The 24,821-nt window shown below is 41.2% G+C and overlaps 2 protein-coding genes across 3 annotated transcripts; both read left to right on the top strand.

Moving 5' to 3' along the window:
- Positions 1-47: 47 nt before the first annotated feature.
- LOC125524524 (protein MIS12 homolog) lies at positions 48-3,071 on the top strand. 2 transcript variants are annotated; one of them, XR_007290802.1, is made up of 5 exons: positions 52-1,101; positions 1,182-1,320; positions 2,148-2,282; positions 2,392-2,514; positions 2,665-3,071. XR_007290802.1 is itself a non-coding variant. In XM_048689566.1 (4 exons), the coding sequence occupies exons 1-4, from the start codon at positions 994-996 to the stop codon at positions 2,457-2,459; spliced, it is 450 nt and encodes a 149-aa protein (XP_048545523.1). In that variant the 5' UTR covers positions 48-993; the 3' UTR covers positions 2,460-3,071. The 2 variants fall into 2 exon arrangements, 1 of the variants encoding a protein (XP_048545523.1); XM_048689566.1 differs by having other exon boundaries at positions 48-1,101; positions 2,392-3,071.
- Positions 3,072-6,181: 3,110 nt separating this feature from the next.
- On the top strand, positions 6,182-18,795 carry LOC125524901 (isoleucine--tRNA ligase, cytoplasmic). The gene is made up of 27 exons (XM_048689931.1): positions 6,182-6,840; positions 7,473-7,538; positions 7,625-7,768; positions 8,553-8,749; positions 9,269-9,431; positions 10,198-10,311; positions 10,769-10,866; positions 11,431-11,509; positions 12,055-12,213; positions 12,361-12,450; positions 13,075-13,208; positions 13,540-13,699; positions 13,875-13,958; positions 14,111-14,323; positions 14,408-14,533; positions 14,779-14,916; positions 15,327-15,430; positions 16,059-16,122; positions 16,283-16,371; positions 16,442-16,583; positions 16,912-16,975; positions 17,049-17,116; positions 17,363-17,482; positions 17,566-17,631; positions 18,051-18,156; positions 18,291-18,382; positions 18,462-18,795. Exons 1-27 carry the CDS (start codon positions 6,307-6,309, stop codon positions 18,561-18,563), a joined length of 3,516 nt encoding a protein of 1,171 aa, XP_048545888.1. The 5' UTR covers positions 6,182-6,306; the 3' UTR covers positions 18,564-18,795.
- The last annotated feature ends 6,026 nt before the right edge of the window (positions 18,796-24,821 follow it).

Raw genomic sequence — 24,821 nt, 5'->3', positions numbered from 1 at the left:
AACTAGTTTGTAAGCTAATTGGAGAATTTGAGTTCTGTTCTCTACTCTATATTGATTAACATTCCATCATTTCTGACTTTCAGACTTTCTCTCAACTATGAAAGCTTGAGCTTTAATTTATCTATGTTTTAGCTGCTTACATTATTCAATTGCAGTTTTTCTAAGTGCCCATGGTGTACGCTATGCTCAACTAGGAAGTAATATAATAAATAGTAATATCAGCAAGACCTTCTGATTCTCAGGGCAAAATATATCTGGGCATTTCTTATTGATATCTTATTTTAAATTACCCGACTAATGCACATCATTAATTTGTCGGTCGTTGTATTGAAATAGGATACCTTTTTCTGTTATATGCTTAGCATATATTAATGTAATTCTGTTTTCTATCCATCTCTGTCAAAAATATTCCACTTAGATTTCAATGCCAGATGTCCTAACAAGCAAATATAGATTTACTAAACATCAATTAGAACATTTTACTAAACTGTTTCTAGGGAAACAGAAGTTTAATATTACCTCCGTCCCAAATAACTTGTCTTAGATTTATCTAGATATGGATGTATCGAACACTAAAACGTGTCTAGATACATCCGTATCTAGACAAATCTAAGACAAGCTTTTTGGGACAGAGGGAGTATTAACTAAGTGACTTAAGTCATAAACATCTGTGGTTCAGTTCTTATGTCTAGTAAACGGAATCAGTGTGAAACATTTAATTAAGGTTGAGGGCTAGTTCTTTTGGGGCTTATGGCTGGCTGTGGAAATAAGCTGCCCCTTCCCCAGCTTATTCTAGAAGCCCAACCTAAAATTTTATTTTAGAAGCCTAGTATTGGTTAACCCCAAAGCTTGTTTGCAATAAGGTACTCAATAAATCATACGTTTACGGCTTTATGCACCATTTTGGTTCACTGAAGCCATGCATTATTTATATTTACTTTACAACCTGCATTTTCAAAAAGCAAGAGGCATGTAAATGAGTATAATTATATTATGTTTTTTCATCAGGATAATTCTTCTGCAACGGTGTTGCATAAAGATGGGAATTCTGATTCGGAACTGGATGCAGAACTTAATTTTTTGAGAAAAAAACTGGCAGACGTAGGTACCATACTCACAAAGAATTAGATTGATAATAATATCTGCACTTAATCTAACAAACTCTGGTGTTGTTTAATTAGGCTAACACGGAATCTGAAGAACTTAGAAGAGAAAGTACTTCCTTGGAAAGGCAAGCTACATACAAAAGTAACCTTAATTCCTCTATAACTGAAGTACTGAAGTTGTATGAAGACAAATCTGTTAAGGAGAATATTCAAGGTATGCCACTAGATTCAGTAATGAATACCTCAAGTAAAGGGAAAAGAGCAAAGAAAATTATACACAATTAGCTGTAAACTTCCAAGGCTCATCAGTTTTGTTCTGCCTGTCCGAATTACACTTTTGCTGCTCACCAATGTTGTATTAGTACACTCAGGTTTTAGTTCTGACTTCAATGTGATGGCATGCCAAAGCTTTGGTTTATTCTGCTTTCTGAACATCACAAGCTTTTATCCATTAAATAAGATGATTTGATAATTAAAATTTTCTCAAAATAATCAGAATTTTCACTTCGTTGAACTATTTATTTGAACACTCACCAGTTCAGATGATTAGTGAAGGGCTATTGTGTGAAACGACACCAGATATGGTTTGTTACCACCTTAAGCCCTGAAGTCGATGTTCTTCCCTATCTCCTTGTGTGAAACGACATCCAGCTACTAACTATTATTTTGGTAGTAAGTGCTGCACCTATTAGTATTAGCCATGAGTCATTGATTTTTGAACAAAAGTTGAATAGACCATCAAGCTTTGGTCATCTGTTGATCTTTTTGGTCTGATGTGTTAGCTTTAGCAATCAGAAGGTTTTCTCACACTTAATTATGACTTTCAGTTTTTGTCTGGCAATCCTCTATACTTTTTGCTTCTTGTATAAATACAACTGAACTCGGTTAACAGTATGCTTGACAGAAATCACAAAGATCATATCCCTACATTTAAATTTGGTGTAGATAGTGCTGTTATCTACTATACGAGAAGTAGCACTTTTGCTCAGTTATCTATGGTTCAGAATGTATGCCTACTCATCAACTGTCGTGAACCTGCAGGTATTGTGAAGGCAATACCGAAGTTGCACCAGAAAATGAAGGTTATGAGAAGGAAAAAGGTTGAGGTTGAGGCCATGGTGGGTCAAAATGTTTGGAACGTCGATTGTCTTAGAGACCAGAAGCGTTTAGCACCGGGTACGTAAGGGTGGGTTCCACCGTCATTTTCCTCTGGACTCTTCCTTTTTCATATATGTATGTATCTATGCCACACACTTTTCTCTCACCTCTCTGTTTCACAAAACAGGTTCTAGTCCTAGCACCGAGGACATTCAAGAGGTGAACACGGCCGTGAAAGGCTTGCGGAAGGAGTAACTTGTGTTGTGGGTGTTTGCAATATGAGGATGTCGACCACTCCTTGCACTGCCAGGTCCGCTGTAATCTTTGTCAAGCTACCCTCTCGCTAGCTACCTGAACTGCAGTTTTATCAGAAGACCTGCATGTACATGTATGCATACATGATCAGCAGAGTCATAAATATAGGCAATACTTGTTTGATAGCAAGACTGTCTTGTTATAGGTGCATCAATGAAAAATAGAGCATATACTAAGGGAGGGGCCCCGGCGTATTCTAACTTGTATAATCAGCAGAAGCTACAACTGCAACCAATTGACCCAGCAGGAGTTGAGCACACGAAGGCCAAGCTTGCGTCCAGCTCTTTCTTCAGCAACAGACCGCTTGTTCCTCTATAACTTCAACTGGGTAATACCATGGTGCTTGCGCTTACCATCGACAATACCCTTGGGGACTGGCTTCTTCCTGCCACAGATACGGCAGGCCTCCAGAATTCTGCAAGACCACTATAGGGTTACTAACACTGTTGAACACAGACTTTTTGTTGTAAAAAATAATAATTCCAATGCTCATTTGAGCTGGGCTTTCTTTGTGGTTCAACCATTGTGGCGTTTTGCGCTGCTGCAGATTCATGTGCTTTTCTTGGAGCTGCTTTCTTACTACTCCCTGTGTTCCAAAATATATGATGTTTTTTGAACTGCCAAAACGTCATATTTAGGAACGGAGGGAGTATCTTTTCTTTTTCAACGATACACCATGGAAAAGGTGCATCAGTATCATTGAAGAAGAGCCAGGCGGGCTATACAACGCCTTTCGGCATACAACACACAACACTCCAGCTACAATGACGAAACAACTCGCCTAGTCAAACCTCGAGACACGAAATGGCAAGGAGGTGAGACTCAAAGATCAAGGATCGCGTCACAACCAACACCATGACAGCACGACCCTGTCTTCACCTCAGGCTGGGTCAAGGCACCCATAGCGCCTAAGAATCACCGAGTGAACAGCGGAACCAGCCAGACTCAAATAAGACATCTCCAAGAGTGCCGGTGACGGCGTGTATTGCGCCCCGAGAGCCCATGCCCATAACAGTAACCATCACCGAAGAGCCGATTAGGCCACCACCTCCAGCAACAACTCCAGTAGCACATGGTTATTCTCACTTACAAGAAAGACAAAGAAGGTCAACATTTTGTATTGTCAACGTAGTAATTTTTAAAGTCACAAAATGATTTTTCTCAACCATGTCATTTATAGTTTTTGTGGCTAGCTTTTAAGAAAAGGACAGAACATGACCATGATCTTCTATGGGGTAAGTTAATACTCCCTCCGTTCGGAATTACTTGTCGCAGAAATAGATGTATCTAGACGTATTTTGATTCTAGATACATCCATATCCGAGACAAATAATTCCGAACGGAGGGAGTAGTTAAGAATGCAGTACATCTCCCGATTATTCATGGCACTTCTGGTCCAGAAATTATTTTTTTACTCGATCAATATTTAACTATTATAGTTCTTTTATTGAGACAATTATGTGGATATTATCTGGTCTTATTCATTTACCCATGCAAAGACCGCAGAATGTCTTAATCCATCATCCTCTGATACTGCAACAAGAGGAAACAAGTTGTCCACCAACAAAGCAACACATTACACATGGATTATTTCTTTTATGCTTCTTTGGACATGTTTGTGCTGATGCCCCGGCAGACTAGTCTATTCCCTATGTTGCACTTGACCTTCTTGTGTGAACGTGGTGGTTGCTTTATTTATAAAGCGGGGCGAAAGTCTATTTCGAAAAGAAGAAACAAAGTAACACATGGATTTCACTTAACTGAAAGAAGATCTGACTACGACATGGAAGACTACCTTGCAGCAAGGTATAAGTTCAAAAATTATCATGAACTTGGTCTCTTTGCCATCTACGATGTCCATCAGGGAGATACCATGTTCAGTTTTTTGAAATCTAATTTTGTCAGCAACATACTAAAGGACGTAGCTCATGCCTTTTTGTTCTTCTTTTCCATTCGTGTCAACCTTGAAATAGATGGTACCTTCTATGCTATTTTTGTAGCCTTTCTTATAGCAGAACCCTCAGTAAGCATTAAAAGTGTTTCCCATAAAAAATGCATTGAAAGTGCATACAAATAAATATATTCCTGAAGATTTGTTTGTGAAGTATTCATGTTTTTGTAGCTCTATCGATTCTGTCCAGATGGACGAACTCGAGGAGGATCGAAACCATAAAGATCAACTCGATGAAGAAACGCCGCCCTGCGAGGACTAAAATCCATTACCTAAACTACTAGACAGAGAAGAGGCACCGGGATTCTCCTTCCCGCCACCAGCTGCTGGAGCGACAAGAGGGGGGGGGGGGGGGGGGGGGGGGGGGGGGGGGGGGGGGGGGGGGGGTCCACGGGCTCTCTGGTGGTGCTTGGAGGGGAGTTGTAAACCCTAGCTGCCACTATGTAAAAGGAACGCTTCGTGCGTAGCAATCGTGGGTGTCAGTGCCATTCAATCTAATGATGTTCACACACTAAAAAAAATCTAATGATGTTCACCGCTTACATAGACATGATTTTCTCACAAAGGATTTTTTTTCCATAAGATTCATTTTCTTACCCATAAAAATGTAAGGACCCAAAACCTTCCCCAAACAATACCGAGTATTTGATGAAAGAGAAGAAAAGGCAAGTTCTCCCAAATTTTCTTGTTGTTGTACTCAGGATGATGTGGCTGTTTTATCCAAGTAGTCTATCCAAGTGATAACTTTTGCTATGATGATTTTTCCTATAAAAAAATATTGTACTCCACCCCGACGGTATAGAAGCAACTTAGATATGTTTTATTTATCAAAATGTGTATCATTTTGGCAAAAAGAAAATAAAAAAAAGAAAGTATGTTTATGTGGCAAAGGAAAAAGGAAAAATGTGTCATTTTAGATTTCAATAGTAAATAATAATAATACTAAGTGTTGTTGTATCCTCCTCATAAGAAGATGTATTTCTCTTGACTAATGGCATTCATGTTTCATCTCAAATTTGACCCGGATCTCACTCTTCACCTTAACGCCTAGTTAAATCTCTCGGTTTCCACGCTTCCCCGTGACGTCATGTCAAATACCAACGTTTTCAATTTAACCAAAACAGTGATTTCATGTTTAAGTACGCCAAAATACCTCTGGCACCCGGTCTACACGGCCGACATTCAAACTTTTCCTTTGTACTCCTTAAGGTTGGTCAAAGCAGCCGACCGAGCGTGACCAAGGTACACCGCCTAGTCTCATAGCTCTGTCAACAATCAAATATACCAACCATGGTTGCTTGGGCGTCAAGCTCCATGACTTCGGTTATCTACTGATAGGGATGCAAGGGCAGACTAGTGGACAATACCGTAGCACAAATATAGTGTTATCGTTGGCGCTACAGCGGTGGGTGGTTACTTGGGCGTCAAGCTCCATGCCCAAGTTGAACTAAAATTGAGTTTCGATTGCGACGCAAACAAAAGGGAAATAAAGAAAGTCCTCTAAATAAACAACTCAAAGCCTGTGGTAACGGTAAAAAACCTTTTTTTTTTCGTGAGAAAAAGGAATGGTAGTAGACTACTACAAACTCTTCCGTGACTTGCACTCCACTCCTCCTCAACGAGGGACCAAACTGAAAATTTCCTCGGGACGACGGCAGGAGGCACGCGCGCGGCACGTGAACCCCACCCCTAAACCCTTCTCCCCCTCTCTGTCCCAAGTCCAAAGCGTCCCCCACCCCCCCTCCCGCCGCCGCCACCACCGCCGCGTCGCCCCAAACCCTAGCCGCCCCCGCCCCCGCCGCCGACGCAGCCGGCGCGGAGGCCGCCGCCGCCACCATGGAGGACGTGTGCGAGGGGAAGGACTTCTCCTTCCCGTTGGAGGAGCAGCGCGTCCTCGAGCTGTGGGCGCGGCTCGACGCGTTCCACGAGCAGCTGCGCCGCACGGAGGGCGGGGAGGAGTTCATCTTCTACGACGGGCCGCCCTTCGCGACGGGCCTGCCCCACTACGGCCACATCCTCGCCGGCACCATCAAGGACGTGGTGACCCGGCACCAGTCGATGCGGGGCCGCCACGTGATGCGGCGCTTCGGGTGGGACTGCCACGGCCTCCCCGTCGAGTTCGAGATCGACAAGCTCCTCGGCATCACCAACCGCCAGCAGGTGCTCGACCTCGGCATCGGCAAGTACAACGAGACCTGCCGCGGCATCGTCACCAAGTACGTCGCCGAGTGGGAGGCCGTCGTCACGCGCACGGGCCGGTGGATCGACTTCAAGGCCGACTACAAGACTATGGACATCAACTTCATGGAGAGCGTCTGGTGGGTCTTCGGCCAGCTCTGGGACAAGGACCTTGTCTACAAGGGCTTCAAGGTAGAGTCTCACTCACTTGCTCACTCGCCCCTTGTTAGCTCTGAATCTGTGCTTCCTTTGCATAATTCCGAGTCCAGACTTCTAGAGTGTGGTATGAACAAAGCTTAGGCTCCATGGAAATGGAATTTTCGTAATGTTTGGAACTATTCAACCGCAACTAATGGGCAGTTTTGCTTTCAATTTGGGGATATCTATGTCTGAAATTGGAACCACACTGCAACCGTTCAATTGTTGTGAATGACATTGCAATCTCTGTTATGTGCCGGTAAGAAGATTAATTAGCCAATGTCTAGAAATGGTGGACAAAAGCTGCTTCTTATTTCACAGTTAACGCTGTTCCTGTTCTGATGACTGGTGAGTTGGGGGTCGTGTGTGTTTGGGGCCTTTGGGGCGGGGTTGCCACTTGCCACTAACAAATTAAATTGTGCATTGATTCGAATGTATCTGCTGCGTTGAAATTCCCTCTTATGCGAAGCAAGTGTTGTTTCTGTAGAACTTGCCTCCCTATTCTTTCCAAAAGAAGAAAAATGGAAGGCACACATAGTGTTGGTGATTATAGTTTTTTCTTCCTTATTTGGTTGTAAGGAATCCCTTCAAATTCAAATCGTCCTGAACTCTTGTTCTTGTTCCAGGTGATGCCTTACAGCACAGGTTGCAAAACTGCACTATCAAACTTCGAGGCAGGCCTGGACTATAGGGTGAGTAATTAATTGACTTTGTTCCTGGTTTAGCTCATATTCTGTTGTTGCAGCTTGTAGTAACCATCTCTTTAATCATGTCATAGACTGTCCCGGACCCAGCAGTGATGGTGTCTTTCCCTGTCGTTGGTGATGCGGACAATGCAGCTCTTGTTGCATGGACTACAACGCCTTGGACACTCCCAAGCAACCTAGCATTGTGTGTCAATGCCAATCTTGTGTATACCAAGGTTAGCGCTCCTCTATTTTTCTGGGTATTTTGTTTCATATTTGTAATGCTACCGACTGTTGTCGAGTTTCCTGACTATTAACAGTAGTCCACACTTGAAAACCTCATTGTGCAAGGAGCAGAGCTGTACCGAAAACAAATTAGAAAATGCAATGAAAAACTGAAGATACCGAGAAATTTTCTAACTCAAAGAACCTCAAGCTATTAACCTTGGATGTTCATCTAAACTACGGCATAATGCAAGGCTAACATGAGCTTGTCAATCAGCTGCTTTCATATTATGTAATATATGGTAGATTGCAAGTATTCACTTTTATCTTATTCTTAAATTGCTATGCCTTGTTCTCTGTCTCTGCAATGCTCTTGCATGTGCAATGCATGCTATTATTGTCTTTATATAGTGGATAACTGGATATTGCCGCAATTTCCAAAAACAAAATTAGATATCTCCTATCACAGTATCATTGTTGAGAAGCATATACCTTCCAGCAATGCCAATTGCACATTTTCCTAATGTTCGTACACAAAGGCTATTTAACTCTTCTTAATTGGGTTATGTTGTAACAGTGATATTGATATAATTAATCTCCTTTTGTGATAACTGTATCTAGTTTGTTGCAAATGAAAGGCATATTTGTCATACCGTCTGTGTATTTTGCTCCATGTGACCATGTATGCTGATTACTTTTAAGTCATTGTGCACAAGAGAATTCTGTTTTTGAGGCTCTTCTCAACTTGCGCTATGCTTTTTGTTTCTGTTTTGAGGATGCATACTGTGTTGCCAGGTTAAGGACAAGTCAAATGGAACAGTATACATCGTTGCAGAAAGTAGGCTTGGGCAGTTGCCAGTTAAAGCCAAAGCTTCTGGAAAGAAACAAGCACCTTCTAAGGGAAGCAATGCTGAAGCTGTCCAGGGTGGTTTGGATACCGAATCATACGAATTATTGGCAAAGATTCCTGGCTCAAGCCTAGTAGGCCTAAAGTGAGTTATCTTCTATTTCTTTCTTAGCCATGGGATTTGTTTATCAGTAATATAAGGAAAGTACTTTTACATTATCGCTTTTTATACCTGGAGGTATTCGTAACTACTACCTCCGTTCTGAATTATAAGATGTTCTAACTTTTTTCTGAATCGGATGTATATAGACGCGTTTTAGTGTGTTTATTCACTCATTTCAGTCCGTAGTAGTCTATATTGAAATATCCAAAACATCTTATAATTCCGAACGGAGATAATACTTAACAACGCTCTTTAGGTAGTCACATGTTGTTCTTGTCAGACTTCAGTGCTAATATGGCAGAGCTAAACAATCCACACCACTTTATTTTTGGATTTTCAAGTTTAACCTTTAGAAATTTCTTCATTTTGATATATGGGTTTGGTTGACTAGTCCATAGATACTGGTCGACAATTTTTCCCCGTTCTATTGTCACTTATCAAGAATTTCATAGCCTATCTAGAGATTTTCTATGTCTTTACTGTAGTTTTCTCTTGTCGCAGATACACTCCTCTGTTTGATTTTTTCTTGGAGTTTCAAGACACTGCCTTTAGGGTGATTGCCGATAACTATGTGACTGATGATAGTGGAACCGGTGTTGTCCATTGTGCTCCTGCATTTGGTGAAGATGATCATCGCGTTTGCCTTAGTGCTGGGATAATTGAGGTTGGAATAGTTCTCTGATATTATTTGAGTATTGTGCAATTAACATGCTGTGTTGCTAAGGCCTTGGGGGCTGAGAGAAAATAGTAGACCATGTGAACTGCTCCGTCCGTTCACTATTTATTATGAGATGTTCTAACTTTTTTCTGAATCGGATGTATATAGACACATCTTAGTGTGTTTGTTCATTCATTTCAGTCCGTATGTAGTCCATATTAAATTATCCAAAACATCTTACTCCCTCTGTTCCGAATTACTTGTCGCAGGTATGAATGTATCTAGATGTATTTCAGTTCTAGATGCATCCATTTCTGCGACGAGTAATTTGGAACGGAGGGAGTATAATAGTGAACGGATGGAAGAACATTGTTTTGTATGCCAAAATTATTGGGTAGTGTATAATGCAATATTTCTCAATGTCCATAATTTGTCTTGAAGAACATTGTTATGTGTTCTCCCAAGCATTTAATAGTGTCATCTGATTCATCTATCTTATTCTTCTATGCTGTGCCCCCACTGTTTATTGCATGCCTTCTACCATGTTGTTTTGCAGCCTGTTATGCCTAGTTAATGATCTTTTGAAGGGGTTGCCTTTTAACGCTTGTACTATTTGTTTGATCAATGTAGTTTTCTAGATTGTAATGCCATGTGTTCCTTTCTTAACCAAAAGCATTTAAAGTTACATGCATCTTTCACGTCTAATCTGTTGCGATCAGGACTTACTTGAATGTTCTTTGTTTTCTGTCTGGTGTTGTCTGCTTCCGTCCAGGCTAGTGGACTTGTTGTTGCTGTTGATGATGATGGTCACTTCATTGAGAAGATATCTCAGTTCAAAGGGCGACATGTCAAAGAGGCTGACAAGGATATCATCAATGCTGTTAAGGTAAGTTGTTTTTCTAGTGTTCAATGGGCATCTTAGCTGTTAATAACACATGTGCATTTAGTTGCTTGCTTAGCATTACTGGTAACTGCCATACATATTTTGGAGTTGGGTTGTAATCTAGTTGAACAAGACATTAATAATCATTACAAAGTTTTGGACAGTAGTATTTTACAATCTTATAAGCTTGTGCATACATCTTGATGTATTATCATATTTCTCATTGGGATAACCTTCCAAGAGATCCAAGCAAAGGAAATCAGGTGTATAGCATGAGCATCTCAATCTATACTAGTGTACGCTGTAGACCGCAGGCATGAGCGTGCTTTACTTTGTCAACATATTTTGTCTTGTTATTTTAGATAAATACTGTGCATTGTTTTGAAGGCACCTCAGTTAAGTTTATTGCATAAGTTGGATAGTTTATATTGGCCCTAGAATTGATAATCTACATGAACAGGATAAAGGAAGACTTGTTAGCAAAGGGAGCATTGAGCACTCTTATCCATATTGTTGGCGCTCGGGCACTCCTCTTATTTACCGGGCTGTTCCAAGCTGGTAAACATCTTCTATTACTACTGTGCAAATTATTTTGTCCATGTGCTGAGTGGTGATAACTTCTGTTGTACATGAGCTAACACACCACAAGAAACACATGCTATTTGGGGAGGGGCAGCCTTTTATTTTGTCTTAGAATTCAGATTGTTATGGGGGAACTCACCTCAAATGTGTGTATATATGAGCCTATATTTGCTACAAATCATCGGTTATTTTCTTAAGTTTCTTCCGTGAGATGTAAATAAATTTGATTGTGATCTGACTAAATTTATTTTCCACAATGCGCACATTCATTGTTCTGCCTGCTTTTAAGTTAGCAACTAAGGCTTTGTCTTTCCTAATTCTAAAGTACACCTGATACCTGAATCCATTTTTTACGTTCTTCTTACCACATGGAGCAATCCCTTTATGAAATCTGACTTCATCATTACATGATATGCTTTCTGTTGAATCTTCTGTGTTCACCTTTTGTTAGCTGTGTTCCTCCGCTTTTACGCCCAATACAGTTTCCCAATTGCATTACTCATATTTATTGAGTATAGGTTTGATAGAGATTTTCTGTAGGTTTATCAAGGTTGAAAAGATCAGGGATCAGTTACTAGAATGCAACAAGGAGACCTACTGGGTTCCAGATTATGTCAAGGTGTGTTACTGTTTCTAGCCTGTGACAGTGCTGTCAGGTTACGGAGATGTCGTATGGATGTACCCTTCTTAGCCACTTGATCATGTATGCTAACATACATGTGGGATGACCGCTAAATTTGACACTTTCCACCAATTTGCTTAAATATCCATTTGGATATGTACCTGCAGCTCTCTTGGTTGTTCCATCAATGCACGCATTGTCGCTATAACAATTTCTGTTCCCTACCCTCGTGTATTTGATCACAGATGCAAATTTATGACCCTCAGGGTACCCTCTGACCCTCATTAGTTCTACCAAATAAACTAAAATTTTGTAAGTGATGTGACTTTTGAAATTTATTTCATTTGGTTGAACAGAGTTTGATGCCAGTCCTTGTTTCCAGTATTTGTACTAAATATTTGTATACAATTTAGTTGAATGTTATGAAACTGCTTGGAAAGGCCAATTTGGTTGAAAGGTCATGCTATAGTTATGAAAGATGAAAGATGATGTGGTACAGTTTGTTTGACCAATAATTCTTTGCTAACAATGAATGTGTGCAGGAAAAGAGATTCCATAACTGGCTAGAAGGTGCTAGGGACTGGGCTGTTAGCAGAAGTAGATTCTGGGGTACTCCACTTCCAGTGTGGATCAGCCAAGACGGTGAAGAAATTGTAGTTATGGATTCCATTGAGAAACTTGAAAGATTATCTGGCGTCAAGGTTAATATCTCTACTGTGCAAGATAAATTTCAATGTTTGCGCTATTTGTGGCTGAATATAATATTCTTTTGATTTCATTCTGTTTTAATTGAAAAATTGAAACAATAGCGAACTTCCTGGAAGCATTCTTATTTTGTGTGTGCTCAGGTTAACGATCTTCACCGCCATCATGTTGATGATATTACAATTCCTTCTAGCAGAGGACCAGAGTTTGGGGTTCTCAAGCGCGTTGAGGATGTAAGTTCATTTCGACCCACAATAAGGATGCCTCAGTTATCCAGTACATATTCTTTTATATTGACACATAGTACCTTTTTCCTACCTTCTGATCGTATACATTTATGTTGTACTCCTACTTTGTTCTATCTGTTTCAGTAGAAACTTGGTCAAACTCTGTCCTTACTCGTATAATTAAGAAATAGAGGCTTAGGAGGAAGTATCAGGGAGAGAGGGAGGCTGGATTTGTAGGGAAAAGGGAATGAGACAAAGGCGGATCATGGATAGTAGATTTAAGGTCATCTAGATGCTAGTTAATATTTCTGTACTATAATATGTTAACTTATGGGTTTGAAAATAAATTATATATGTCAGTCAAGGAATGGGATTACCTTCTTAGACTTGATTAAGTAATATCTTTGGAATGTCTAGGTGAACCCTCACACAACACATTTTACAGATTTTTATTTTATTATTGTTGCTAAATATTCTATTGCATTTCTTATGATTATTTTCTATTGCTGCTTATTCATTCCAAGATTATGAGTTTACTTGTCAACTGTCATATATGTGAATGTTTGGGACTGCATATCAATGATTTCATTTTTACTGGTTCTCATTCAGCAACGGTTGTGATGTCTTCAGGTTTTTGACTGCTGGTTTGAGAGTGGGTCCATGCCATATGCCTACATTCATTATCCATTTGAGAATCGTGAACTATTTGAGAAGAATTTCCCTGGCAACTTTGTGGCCGAGGGTTTGGACCAAACACGTGGATGGTTTGTTACTCCCTTCAGAATCTTTTGATTTACAGTTATTGTTACCATGTTCTTGTTAATGAATACAATTTTTAAGGGCCTTTAATATTCATTCCAGTCCTTATGTTCACCACTCATGTGATCAAAATCTTGTTCGGGCATCAAAACAACATGGAATATTCAGATTAATTTGGCAAAGATAAAATTTCAAGACCAGCCCAAAAAATGCACAGCATAGCCATACCTAGCCCCCCAAACCAACAAAATACGCAGCACCGCAAAAAAGAGAGCTAATTGAGTAGTATATTTTTCTTCATGTGCTGCTCATTCATGTTTTGACTTCATCCTGCAGGTTTTATACTTTGATGGTGTTATCAACGGCATTATTTGGGAAGCCTGCTTTTAAGAATCTTATATGCAATGGTCTTGTTTTGGCAGAGGATGGGAAGAAAATGAGCAAGAGTAAACAGAATTACCCTTCACCTATGGAAGTCATTGATGAATACGGAGCGGTAAGTGGTGTCTCTTTGAAAGTCAACAGTTGCTGGCTTGCTGCTCAGTTTTCACTTACATAACTGATGCTTTAGTGTGTACAGTATCACTGTTTTGTCTGAACCTACATGCATTTGGAGGTCTCAAGGCTTGTGATTGTGTAATTTGTCTGAGTTATAATTTCCTTTTTTGCAGGATGCTTTAAGACTGTATTTGGTGAATTCTCCAGTTGTACGCGCGGAGTCTCTACGATTTAAAAGGATTGGTGTTTTTGGGGTTGTAAGTGTCTTTTCAATATGTTAGGCTCCATTGTATTAATATGTTCAGGCTACTGGTCTGCATGTAGATTATGTCAATTATCGTATGCTCCAGTTATATGGTTTCTCTATGAAGAGTATATTGTGTCGCTTAACATATTTTGATTTTTTCAGGTGAAAGATGTCTTCCTCCCGTGGTATAATGCTTATAGATTTCTTGTCCAAAACGCAAAGAGGCTTGAAGTTGAGGGTTTGACAGCATTTTCTCCAATTGATCAAGCTTCACTTCGGAAGTCATCCAATGTATTAGATCACTGGATACATTCTGCAACTGAAAGTCTGGTTAGCTTTGTTCATCAGGAGATGGATGCATATCGGCTTTACACGGTAGTTTTTTCTGGATATTTTACTTGGTCATGTTTTCATCTTCCCATGCTATGGCCAAATTTGATAGCTACTTTATCCCTTCAGGTTGTGCCATATTTGGTAAAATACATTGACAATCTTACCAATATATATGTGCGCTTCAACCGCAAACGGTTAAAAGGACGTACTGGAGAAGAAGACTGCAAAATTTCTCTTTCAACTCTCTACCATGTAAGTAAATATAGCAATATACAGTTTTGACTGCTTTTTGATTGACTATTGCAATTGATGCAGTGGTGGAATTTTTATCCTTCAGTGCCGTATTCATATATTAAAACCTCTTAAGGTGTTCTACTGACTAGTCTGCAGATGGTGTTCTGATGATTTTGTTCCTGTTGATTACTGCTAATGCAAAATGCACCTTTTGTTGTTTTTCTCTACGGTTCTCTAAGGCATCTTAACCATGAATTGTGTAGGCACTTGTAACTACTTGTGTGGCGATGGCTCCATTTACGCCCTTCTTTACTGAAGTTCTTTACCAAAATCTGCGGAAAGCGTCAAGTAAATCAGAGCAGAGCATTCATTTTTGCAGTTTCCCTTCCACAACTGGGGAGGTAAAATTTTCTCACCAAACAGTCTTCACTCCTTCCAACTCCTTTTACACTGCGCGTAGTTTCCTTCTGTATTTTTCACTATATAAGGTGAACACAAGGACCAACGAAGCTATAAAGCTTTATTTACCCATATCACCCTCTAATGCTCTCCCTCACTGTCCTACAACATGCATAGAGCATAGATGTCTCAACAACTCTCCCATCATCTCTCTCTCTCTCCCATTTGCACACTGCATGTCCCAAGCTTTCATTGCATGCACAGCTCATATCATATTTAAAGGGTACTGGAGGGTTCTTATTCTGTGTGCTCTACCAAAATATGCCCTATAACTAGAAATGGGGAAAGTACTTTGTTTTCTTATATCAGAGTTATTTAAGCTCATTTTCTGTTTGTTTCCCTACATGATCAGAGAGATGAGCGTGTTGAGCGAAGTGTAACTAGGATGATGACCATCATTGATCTTGCGCGCAATATTCGGGAACGGCACAGCAAAGCTCTCAAAACACCACTGAAGTAGGTCTTGACTCCATTTGCATGATTTAATTTTCTGCAACTGTTTGTATGTAGGGACATTCAGGTTAGGTTGTTGGCATTGTATTATGCCATCTGTACTTTCCTGCAGATTGCTGCAATGTAATGATAAAAAATAATTTCAAGGATTTTTTTCCTTGTGTACATATTTTGGTATTAGCTTTTTGTCTTCTCAACAATATAAGTCTATGTTATCTTTTTGGATGTGGTAGTTGTCATAGCATGTGCAGTTTTAGTTGTGTTTTTGAATCCCCTTGTATTTCCAAGCTGAAGAATACCTGTGTTAGTTGTCATAGCATTGTTAATATAGCAACTCGAAGAATAATGTATGTGTGTGTCAATATCAGATGGTCCAAGTTGCAATTCAGTTTATTATTCAATATGTATTCTACTCCCTCCGTTCCTAAATATTTGTCTTTCTAGATATTTTAACAAGTGACTACATACGGAGCAAAATGAGTGAATCTACATCTAAAATATGTCTACATACATCCGTATGTGGTAGTCCATTTGAAATGTCTAGAAAGACAAATATTTAGGAACGGAGGGAGTAAAAAACATGTTCTGTTTGGCATCGTACTATCATTGCTTAACCAATTTAAAATCTCAGGGAGATGGTGGTTGTTCACCCTGACAGTGAATTTCTTGAAGACATCACTGGAAAACTGAAAGAGGTTTGTTCATAAAGCCAAAACTCCGAGATATACGTGTAATCCTTTTTTGTTCTGAAATTATGGAACTGCCTTAAATACTTGCTTAATTTTCGTTACGTGCAGCCTCTCTTTGCCCAGTGTTAGTGTTTAGTGCTGAAACTATGTACTTTCTACTGTGTAGTATGTCATGGAGGAGATGAATGTTAAGACTGTGACTCCATGTAATGATCCCATGAAGTATGCTTCTCTGCGGGCAGAACCCAATTTTAGGTATGTATTCCTAAATGCACAAGAATTGTTGCCATTTTTACACATTGCTCAGGACCTTTTGTTTTCTCAGTGTGCTAGGTAAAAGACTAGGAAAGGACATGGGCAAAGTATCAAATGAAGTGAAGAAAATGACCCAGGAGCAAATCTTAGCCTTTGAGCAAAGCGGAGAGATTTCATTCCTTGGTCATTGCCTGACGCTAGACGATATTAAGGTAATATTACATGCTTCCAGTCTCAGGTCATCATTTTCAAGACGTGATTTATTCCTAGCAGATGAGAATTGAAAAGTTTCAGTACATCTGTGATATTGTGTAGTTACATTTCCCTCAAACTTCTGTTGGTTGAATTTTGTATTCAGTAAGAGGCGAAATAAGATTACTAATTACTTGAATGCCAAGATAATACAATGTGTTTCTTCTTAATTATCATGAGCTCATGAGTCATTACCCTTCATGAAGTTAAACTTTAGTTCTGGCACTGAACTCACTGCATCACTTTTCACCATGTCCGAAATTTACCTGCTTAACTTTGTATCTTTAGGTGGTCCGACAGTTCAAGCGTCCTGTGGATGTATCAGAGAAGGAAATTGATGCCGCGGGAGATGGTACGTCATAAATATGCCACTTCATTCTAATAGTTTTGTTACTATGGATAACATCGATATCTTGTTTTTATAGGTGATGTGTTGGTCATTTTGGATCTCAGAGCCGATCAATCATTGATTGAAGCTGGAGTGGCTCGAGAGGTAGTCTTTTTTCTCCTTTGTATAGGATTGGTGTTCTTGGGTTTGTGTTACACACAGATTGTGTTGGTCTTTGGTCTATTGCAATTTACAATAGATGTTTGCTGTCTGCTGTCGCATAGGTTCATTTTCTAGATGCCTGAAAATTCACTAATTTTGTCTGACACACATCAAGCTGGAAATTCACTAGTTTCGTTTTGATGAACAGTCAACAGTCTGGTCTCCTAATTCATGAGCAACCCTTTTCAGGTTGTAAACAGAATCCAGAAATTAAGGAAGACTGCTCAGCTTGAACCTACAGACTTAATTGATGTGTACTACGAGTCTGTAGACAACAGCAATACACTTGAAGAAATTTTACAGTCACAGGTCTGTCAAATTGTTTCAAATAAGGTTTCTTGTTTCAGAGCCTGGAACATTTTTTTCATGGAAGCTATTATTATTGTGTGCAGGATCAGTATATTAGGGATGTGCTTGGTAATTCACTAGTTCCAAAGGCAGCGGCAACATCAGATATGGTGAGCTTGGTTTTTTCAACCTTTAAAACCTGTATCAGTCATCATCAAATCAATTTAAATTGCACATTCTAGTCGATCACTTTAAATCTTTAATACGTTTACTCAATACTATCTTCTTTACCAGACTCTGGTGGTTGGCCTAATTAATTATTAAGTTTCACATCATAATAAACACCAAAGTTAACCAGAGGTTGGATTGTTTGCCAACTTTGAGAGCATAAGCAGCTGGGCAGTGTTTGTGCTGTTACGTTTTGATCCTATCCTGTAGTTTCGGTTTACATTGTCATTTTTATCATTTATTTTGTAACTTTCCAATACATGTACAAACTGGCTTGCTGAAAATAGCAAGCACCTTGGTGCTGGAGTAATTTATAATGGCTGTAACGCTTTCCATTGCAATGTCATTGTGGGGTTTGCAGGTCGTTATCTGCGAGGAGTCTCATACTGTACATGACATGTCATTTGTCATCTACATTGCAAGATGCATGCCTGTGCTTGCAGCTGATCTCCTTTCCTATGCCTCAGGTAAATAAATACCCCTGTTTCTTTTCAAGGGTGCAATTTTAAAGGGAGTACTTGCTATTATTTGGTGTTTCATACCATGGCATTGTCCGAGAAGTCATGCGAGTGATGTGTATGTCTGACTTTGAATGGAACAGGCAACAGTGACCACGTTGAGGCGTTAAGAGTGTATTTGTTGTCAAGGTCCATTTCCAGATTGAAGAATGAATTCCAGACTGGAAATGGCAAGGTAGGGAATCTACAGCGCTGTAACGATGTTGCTGATGTGTATCCTTTGACTCTTATATGTTTTGACTTTGTTCTTGCAGATTACGGTAAAGTGCATCGAAGGCTATCCCCCAATTGATCTGCAGCTAGGGAAGCATATTTTCCTTAGCGCTGGCGATTTTTACCAGGCTAATCGCTCTTGATTTTTGTCTCTGAGCATCCCAGTTTTGAGTAGTTTTGTCATTTTCAACCGCAATTCATTCTAATCAGGCTGATTCTGTTTGTGCCTCACAAAAGCAATGTATTTACTTAAATGTGCTGCCAAGGATCGAAGGGAAAGGAAATTGTCAATTGTGTATTCAGAGACTCATGTGTATGAAGTATTACAGTGTGCTCGTGTTATTACACATTGCAAATAGCAGCTTGCCACAAGTATTGCGCTTTGTGTGTACTTAAATCCAGTGGGCTGATGTCGAGTTCTAAAGTCCAACCTCTTGAACTATGACAAAGTTTATAGAGGAAAATTATCATTGTAGATAAAAACAATTTTATTTATATTTTATATTTAGTTTTGTAGATTATAATATATTTTGCTACAAACTTGGGCAGGCATAAAAACATTTGATTTTAAACAAATCAATACACCTTGTATTTTAAAAAAGAGGGGGCAGATAATAAGGCCAAATTCATCAACAAGCAATGTACAGTAGATTGCCACAATATAGTTTTGGCGGCTGGCTTTACATTCTTTGCCGGCTAATGATATCAGGAAGAGTGAGAAGAGGAGCAACTCAACAAGTCCAACACCCGGTATGGAAGGTGCCTCCGATAGGGATTGTCAAAATTTGAATTGTCAGAAGCTGTCGGTTGTCTCGGACTGCTTGAATGCCATGTCAGATATAAGAAGGCGTAGGGAGAAACAGGAGCTATAAATCAGGAGCTTTTATCACTAGGCAGTCTTGTTTTATTCATTGTGATTTCATGTTTGAATCTAGGAGCACAAATGTTGATTCTCACAACCTTGCTAGGTTTTTTGCTCTTAATTTGGGGCGCTACTTGTGGCTGGGATCTCCTCCTGCACAAGCAAACATTCCTGTGATAGTTTCTATCGACCAATAGGTTGTCCTCAAAAAAGAAAAAAGTAAAGCTGCCTTCTACTTTGTTTTTCTGCTAAAAAATCCTCACCAGGATATCCCCAAATTCTTAGAGGTGCACTTGTACATCTAAGGAGGTGTTTGGTTCGCGGATTGCCTCCAGCTTGAAAATGATATGGTTGTCTCGTTTACATTGGCTCACAATTAGTTACCACATAATCGTATACATATTAGTTAATACCGCCCAAGATCTCCCGTAAGAGAGGAAGTCATTTTCTCGCTGCACCTGCACCTTCCTCCTCGGCTTCCCTAGGTAACGAGGCATGTCTCCTTCCCATGTCGACCCATCTTTCCATGGAGTGGCCTGGCCTCCTGCGTGATCGGCTTGGTTTTGGCATGCAATAAGACGCTGATTCGGCCGGCGAGAACGCTCTTGTTCCTGCTGGGGAGGAGGTTGTGGCTTGTGAGGCCATGAGGGGACGATATCTCATATGGTTCTTGATTGTGCGTCGGCAACATGAAGCACGGGTCGTAGAGGACACGGTGGCGCCTCCGCCAGTGGGAGTGCCAACGCGCAACTTGGGTGAGGTGACACTGGTGGTGGTGGTCCTGAGTGATGCGGCCGAGATGGCCGTTGCGGACCGTCTTCTCATTCTCCATGTCACAACGGAGCTGCCGACAGCTGGATAAGAGGAGCAGAAACACCAATTTCGCTTTTCAGGCTCTTTCAGGTTTTTTCATTTCGTTTACGTCCAGCAAACAAACATATTTCGATTTTCTACATGGTGTACCACCGTATTATGATTACGTTATTACTATTTGTGTTACCTTTTTCTCAACCGAACATCTCCTAAGATTCAAGCTCATCCCCTATGCTTTCCGTAATCTAGTTACTAAAGCGAAAGGTTTCAAATCTAAATCTAAGGCCTTCATAACTAACATTCCTTACAAAATGTTTGAAAGTTGGGCAACACCCCCCTACTACTGGCGGAAGATATTTCCATGTAGGGAATATTTTTGTCAAACGACTCAACTTGAGAGAAGTGTTCATTAATGACAAAGATCCCGCTGACAGGAACATAGGTTGTAACTGATGTTAGAGAAGAAAAATGTGGATGCTGCTATATCACCTCGACGGTGGGCAACGAGGGATTTCGCAACACCAAAACATGGATTCTGGAGCAGTTGTCTGTGCAACAAGTCATTGAGTGCGACCTGAGTGGGAGGAACGACAGTTGCTATGCGGGTCATCTTTACATTTTGGAACATTGATCCCAAGATGGAGAAGGAATCTCTGCACAAGCGATACAAGAAATGTAAGCATGTTGGTTTAGAAAAGGTAGCTAATATTAGTGGTGGGATGGCCGTGGCTCCAAATACCAATGCTTTTTCAGAAAGCCTTGCTCGTCAACCCGCTTGTTGTTGAGATTGTGACGAATGACAGTTTCAGACGATACACAAGTGGGATACTCACATTGAAGGTTTCCCTGCTCCGACCCTGTTGCAGCTTGCAAATGAACAAAAACGTGGGCTCATCATGCAGTGCTGCTTGTAGGCTTTGATCAAGATGAATCTGGAAGAAAATATTGGATACGGAAAAACTCTTATGGTGAGCACTGTGATGAGGGTGGTTATATTAGTCTAGAGAGGGACTGGTTATATTAGTCTAGAGAGGGACGTGAGTCACACATATGGTGTAGGGGATGACTCACCTCACATGGGGTGTACGGTGAAAGACAAAATATAAGTGTTTGGGGGAGGGGGGGCATTGCCCCCCTCCCCCAATGAATTGCTCATATTTTCTGTATAGGGGATGTGATATTATTTTCTGTACACTTCCAGCACAATTTGCATCTGTTCTGGCGGGTACAGGGTGCACATGTGAGACCAGGTAAATGGAGAAAGCTGATATCCATAGTGGAAGAAACTGACAACATGGTGAGATCATTATCAATACAAAAGTGCAACGACTCAGAGATATACAGCGAGCGCAGGCTTAGAGATACAGAGTACATATGTGCATACACTGACTTTATTATTACAACTAAAGAAGCGATAGTTCCAAAGATTAGAAAGCTAGAGGTTCCATGAAGCTGACGATGACAGGTCTAGCTATTTAGAAGGCGGTCTGGGGCTCATTTGTGTCTTGCTTCGTCTGGAGAAGTTGCTGATCATGTGTCTAGCTAGTTGGAAGCTTCAGTCTCAGGTGCTTGTCTTCTTTCCTACCAACATTCTTACGATTCTCTGGAGAAAATAGTTGCTTCGCAGTGCGACTGTATCACAAAAAGAAGTGGTGCAAGATTAGTACACATGATTTTTGCATCCTAGAATCTCTCAAAAGAAGTTTATATTGACCTTTTTTTAAACTGGGCAAAAGATTTGCCACTTTCATTGTTTAAGAAGAAGGTTTAGAGGTTTTGGCCAAAAAGCCAAATTACAACACATTACTCTCGCGGCACTACATTACTCAAATACTTTGCCCCTGCAAGACACCATAGCTTGGATACATCCTTGATTCTAGCAACAAGAACCCCTACCGGCACCGCGGTGTTACGGAACACATGTGCGTTTCTCTCATTCCAGATTTCCCACGAGATAAGCATCATGAGGGACATCATCGACCGTCTAGATTGCGACATATTGGAATCAATAAGGTTCCACCAAGCCTTTACCGAGTGGATGGCCATCCAAGCAGAAGGGTGCACATCCACCAAGCCGAGCCAAGACTTGATCATTCCCCAAACTCGAACCGTGTAGCGGCATTGGAGCAGTAGGTGGGCCGCGGATTCTTGAACTTGTTTGCATAGGGGGCAGCGGTCACAGTTAGGCCAACCCCGGCGTTGAAGCCTGTCGGCCGTCCAGATCCTGTTATTGATAACGAGCCAAGCAAAGAATTTGCATTTGGGGGGAGCCTAGATCTTCCACACCAATTGTTGCATGTTGGAGTCGACCAAACCCAGGAACTGGGCCTTGTAGGCTAAGGATGCAGAGTAAATGCCATCTTTAGTGAGTTTCCAGAAAATAGAATCAGCCATCTCGGGGTTTAGGTGCACCGTAGAAATCTTCTCCCAAAGGTTGACGAACTCGGTCAGATGTCTAGTGGAGGTGATCCCGTCCGTGTTAATTTGATAGACCCAGAAATTATTCTGCAATGCCTTTTGAACCGAACAACCCCTTCTTTTTGATAGATCAAAAATCTTCGGGGCGATGTCTTTGGGCCTCAAACCGTCGAGCCAAGCGGACTCCCAAAAAGAGGCCCGAAGACCATTGCCGAGAAGCACCTTGGTGGCAACCGCAAAAATGTTTTTATCATTTTCGTCGCAAGGGTTGCCCAAGCGAACCCACGGCTTAGGCGGATCCGACCATTCTGCCCAAAGCCATCGGATGCGAAGCGCAGACGCAAACTTCTTTAGATTTAAGATGCCCAGCCCCCATGAACCTTGGACTTGCAGACCTGCATCCAGTTGATCTTGCATTTGCCTCCAGTGACCTTGTCACAGCTAGCCCATGTTGGGGAACGTAGTAATTTCAAAAAATTTCCTATGCACACGCAAGATCATGGTGATGCATAGCAACGAGAGGGGAGAGTGTTGTCTGCGTACCCTCGTAGACCGAAAGCGGAAGCGTTAACACAACGCGGTTGATGTAGTCGTACGTCTTCACGGCCTGACCGATCAAGCACCGAAACTACGGCACCTCCGAGTTCTAGCACACGTTTAGCTCGATGACGATCCCTGGACTCCGATCCAGCAGAATGTTGGGGAAGAGTTCCGTCAGCACGACGGCGGTGACGATCTTGATGTTCTACCGTCGCAGGGCTTCGCCTAAGCACCGCTACAATATTATCGAGGATTATGGTGGAGGAGGGCACCGCACACGGCTAATAGATCTCAAGGATCAATTGTTGTGTCTAGAGGTGCCCCCCTGCCCCCGTATATAAAGGAGCAAGGGGGAGGGGCGGCCGGCCAGGAGGAGGCGCGCTAGGGAGGAGTCCTACTCCTACCGGGAGTAGGACTCCCTCCTTTCCTTGTCCAACTAGGAGAGGGGGAAGGAAGGGAGAGAGGAGAGAAAGGAAAGGGGGGGGGGCGCCGCCCCTCCCTCCTTGTCCAATTCGGACTAGAGGGGGAGGGGGCGCGCAGCCTGCCCTGGCCGCCCCTCCTCTGCTCCACTTTGGGCCCATGAGGCCCATTAACCCCCCCCCCCCCGGGGTTCCGGTAACCCCCGGTACTCCGTTTTATATCCGATAACTCCCGGAACCATTCCTGTGTCCGAATATAGTCGTCCAATATATCAATCTTTATGTCTCGACTATTTCGAGACTCCTCGTTATGTCCGTGATCACATCCGGGACTCCGAACAACCTTCGGTACATCAAAATATATAAACTCATAATGAAACTGTCATCGTAACGTTAAGCGTGCGGACCCTACGGGTTCGAGAACAATGTAGACATGACCGAGACACGTCTCCGGTCAATAACCAATAGCGGAACCTGGATGCTCATATTGGCTCCTACATTTTCTACGAAGATCTTTTATCGGTCAGACCGCATAACAACATACGTTGTTCCCTTTGTCATCGGTATGTTACTTGCCCGAGATTCGATCGTCGGTATCTCAATACCTAGTTCAATCTCGTATTACCCGGCAAGTCTCTTTACTCGTTCCGTAATACATCATCCCTCAACTAACTTATTAGTTGCAATGCTTGCAAGGCTTATGTGATGTGCATTACCGAGAGGGCCCAGAGATACCTCTCCGACAATCGGAGTGACAAATCCTAATCTCGAAATACGCCAACCCAACAAGTACCTTCGGAGACACCTGTAGAGCACCTTTATAATCACCCAGTTACGTTGTGACGTTTGGTAGCACACAAAGTGTTCCTCCGGTAAACGGGAGTTGCATAATCTCATAGTCATAGGAACATGTATAAGTCATGAAGAAAGCAATAGCAACAAACTAAACGATCAAGTGCTAAGCTAACGAAATGGGTCAAGTCAATCACATCATTCTCCTAATGATGTGATCCCGTTAATCAAATGACAACTATGTTTATGGTTAGGAAACATAACCATCTTTGATCAATGAGCTAGTCAAGTAGAGGCATACTAGTGACACTATGTTTGTCTATGTATTCACACATGTATTATGTTTCCGGTTAATACAATTCTAGAATGAATAATAAACATTTATCATGATATAAGGAAATAAATAATAACTTTATTATTGCCTCCAGGGCATATTTCCTTCAGTCTCCTACTTGCACTAGAGTCAATAATCTAGATTACACAGTAATGATTCTAACACCCATGGAGCCTTGGTGTTGATCATGTTTTGCTCGTGGAAGAGGCTTAGTCAGCGGGTC

The sequence above is a fragment of the Triticum urartu genome, chromosome 7 (genome assembly GCF_003073215.2).
Source record: "Triticum urartu cultivar G1812 chromosome 7, Tu2.1, whole genome shotgun sequence".
NCBI lineage: Eukaryota > Viridiplantae > Streptophyta > Magnoliopsida > Poales > Poaceae > Triticum > Triticum urartu.
This window is presented reverse-complemented; position numbering and strand designations above follow the sequence as displayed.

Coding starts and splice junctions, on each gene's coding strand:
- LOC125524524 (XM_048689566.1), top strand. CDS start 994: ATGTTTTTTCATCAGGATAATTCTTCTGCAACGGTGTTGCATAAAGAT. Junction 1,102..1,181: donor TGAGAAAAAAACTGGCAGAC/GTAGGTACCATA, acceptor TTGTTTAATTAG/GCTAACACGGAATCTGAAGA. Junction 1,321..2,147: donor TGTTAAGGAGAATATTCAAG/GTATGCCACTAG, acceptor GTGAACCTGCAG/GTATTGTGAAGGCAATACCG.
- LOC125524901 (XM_048689931.1), top strand. CDS start 6,307: ATGGAGGACGTGTGCGAGGGGAAGGACTTCTCCTTCCCGTTGGAGGAG. Junction 7,539..7,624: donor AGGCAGGCCTGGACTATAGG/GTGAGTAATTAA, acceptor ATCATGTCATAG/ACTGTCCCGGACCCAGCAGT. Junction 17,483..17,565: donor AAGAAATTTTACAGTCACAG/GTCTGTCAAATT, acceptor TATTGTGTGCAG/GATCAGTATATTAGGGATGT.